This window comes from Cucurbita pepo, unplaced genomic scaffold (assembly GCF_002806865.2).
Source record: "Cucurbita pepo subsp. pepo cultivar mu-cu-16 unplaced genomic scaffold, ASM280686v2 Cp4.1_scaffold007381, whole genome shotgun sequence".
Taxonomy (NCBI): Eukaryota; Viridiplantae; Streptophyta; class Magnoliopsida; order Cucurbitales; family Cucurbitaceae; genus Cucurbita; species Cucurbita pepo.
The window spans coordinates 1-529 of record NW_019653315.1 but is presented as its reverse complement, the minus strand read 5'-3'; the positions used below and the strand labels follow the sequence as shown (position 1 = coordinate 529).

The 529-nt window shown below is 51.8% G+C and overlaps 1 protein-coding gene across 1 annotated transcript; it reads left to right on the top strand.

The window, feature by feature from the left end:
- Positions 1 to 17: 17 nt before the first annotated feature.
- On the top strand, positions 18 to 524 carry LOC111787231 (beta-amylase 1, chloroplastic-like; the record flags this gene model as incomplete). Its single annotated transcript, XM_023667310.1, has 1 exon — positions 18 to 524. A coding segment is annotated over one exon (507 nt), but the record flags the coding sequence as incomplete, so codon positions are not given.
- Between the last annotated feature and the right edge of the window lie 5 nt (positions 525 to 529).

The window sequence follows — 529 nt, the reverse complement described above, 5'->3', positions numbered from 1 at the left end:
TTTAAGATTTGTAATGGTATGTGCAGTACATGCTGAGTAGTCTAAAAGCTGCTGCTGAAGCTTCTGGTAAACCAGAATGGGGAAGCACAGGCCCAACAGACGCCGGAAGCTACAACAACTGGCCAGAAGACACCCTATTTTTCCGAAAAGAAGGCGGTGGCTGGAACTCGACTTATGGCGAATTCTTCCTCTCATGGTACTCCCAAATGCTGTTAGACCATGGCGATAGAATCCTCACAGCAGCCACCTCGACCTTTAATAACACCGGCGTCAAGATATCGGTGAAGATCGCTGGAATCCATTGGCATTACGGCCATCGCTCGCACGCCCCAGAGCTCACAGCAGGCTACTATAACACACGCAACCGTGATGGCTATCTCCCAATTGCTCAAATGCTAGCCCGCCATGGCGCCATCTTCAACTTCACCTGCATTGAAATGCGCAACCATGAGCAGCCACAAGATGCGCTCTGTGCCCCTGAGAAGCTTGTCCGGCAGGTAGCTCTAGCCACCCACAAAGCCCAAGTCCC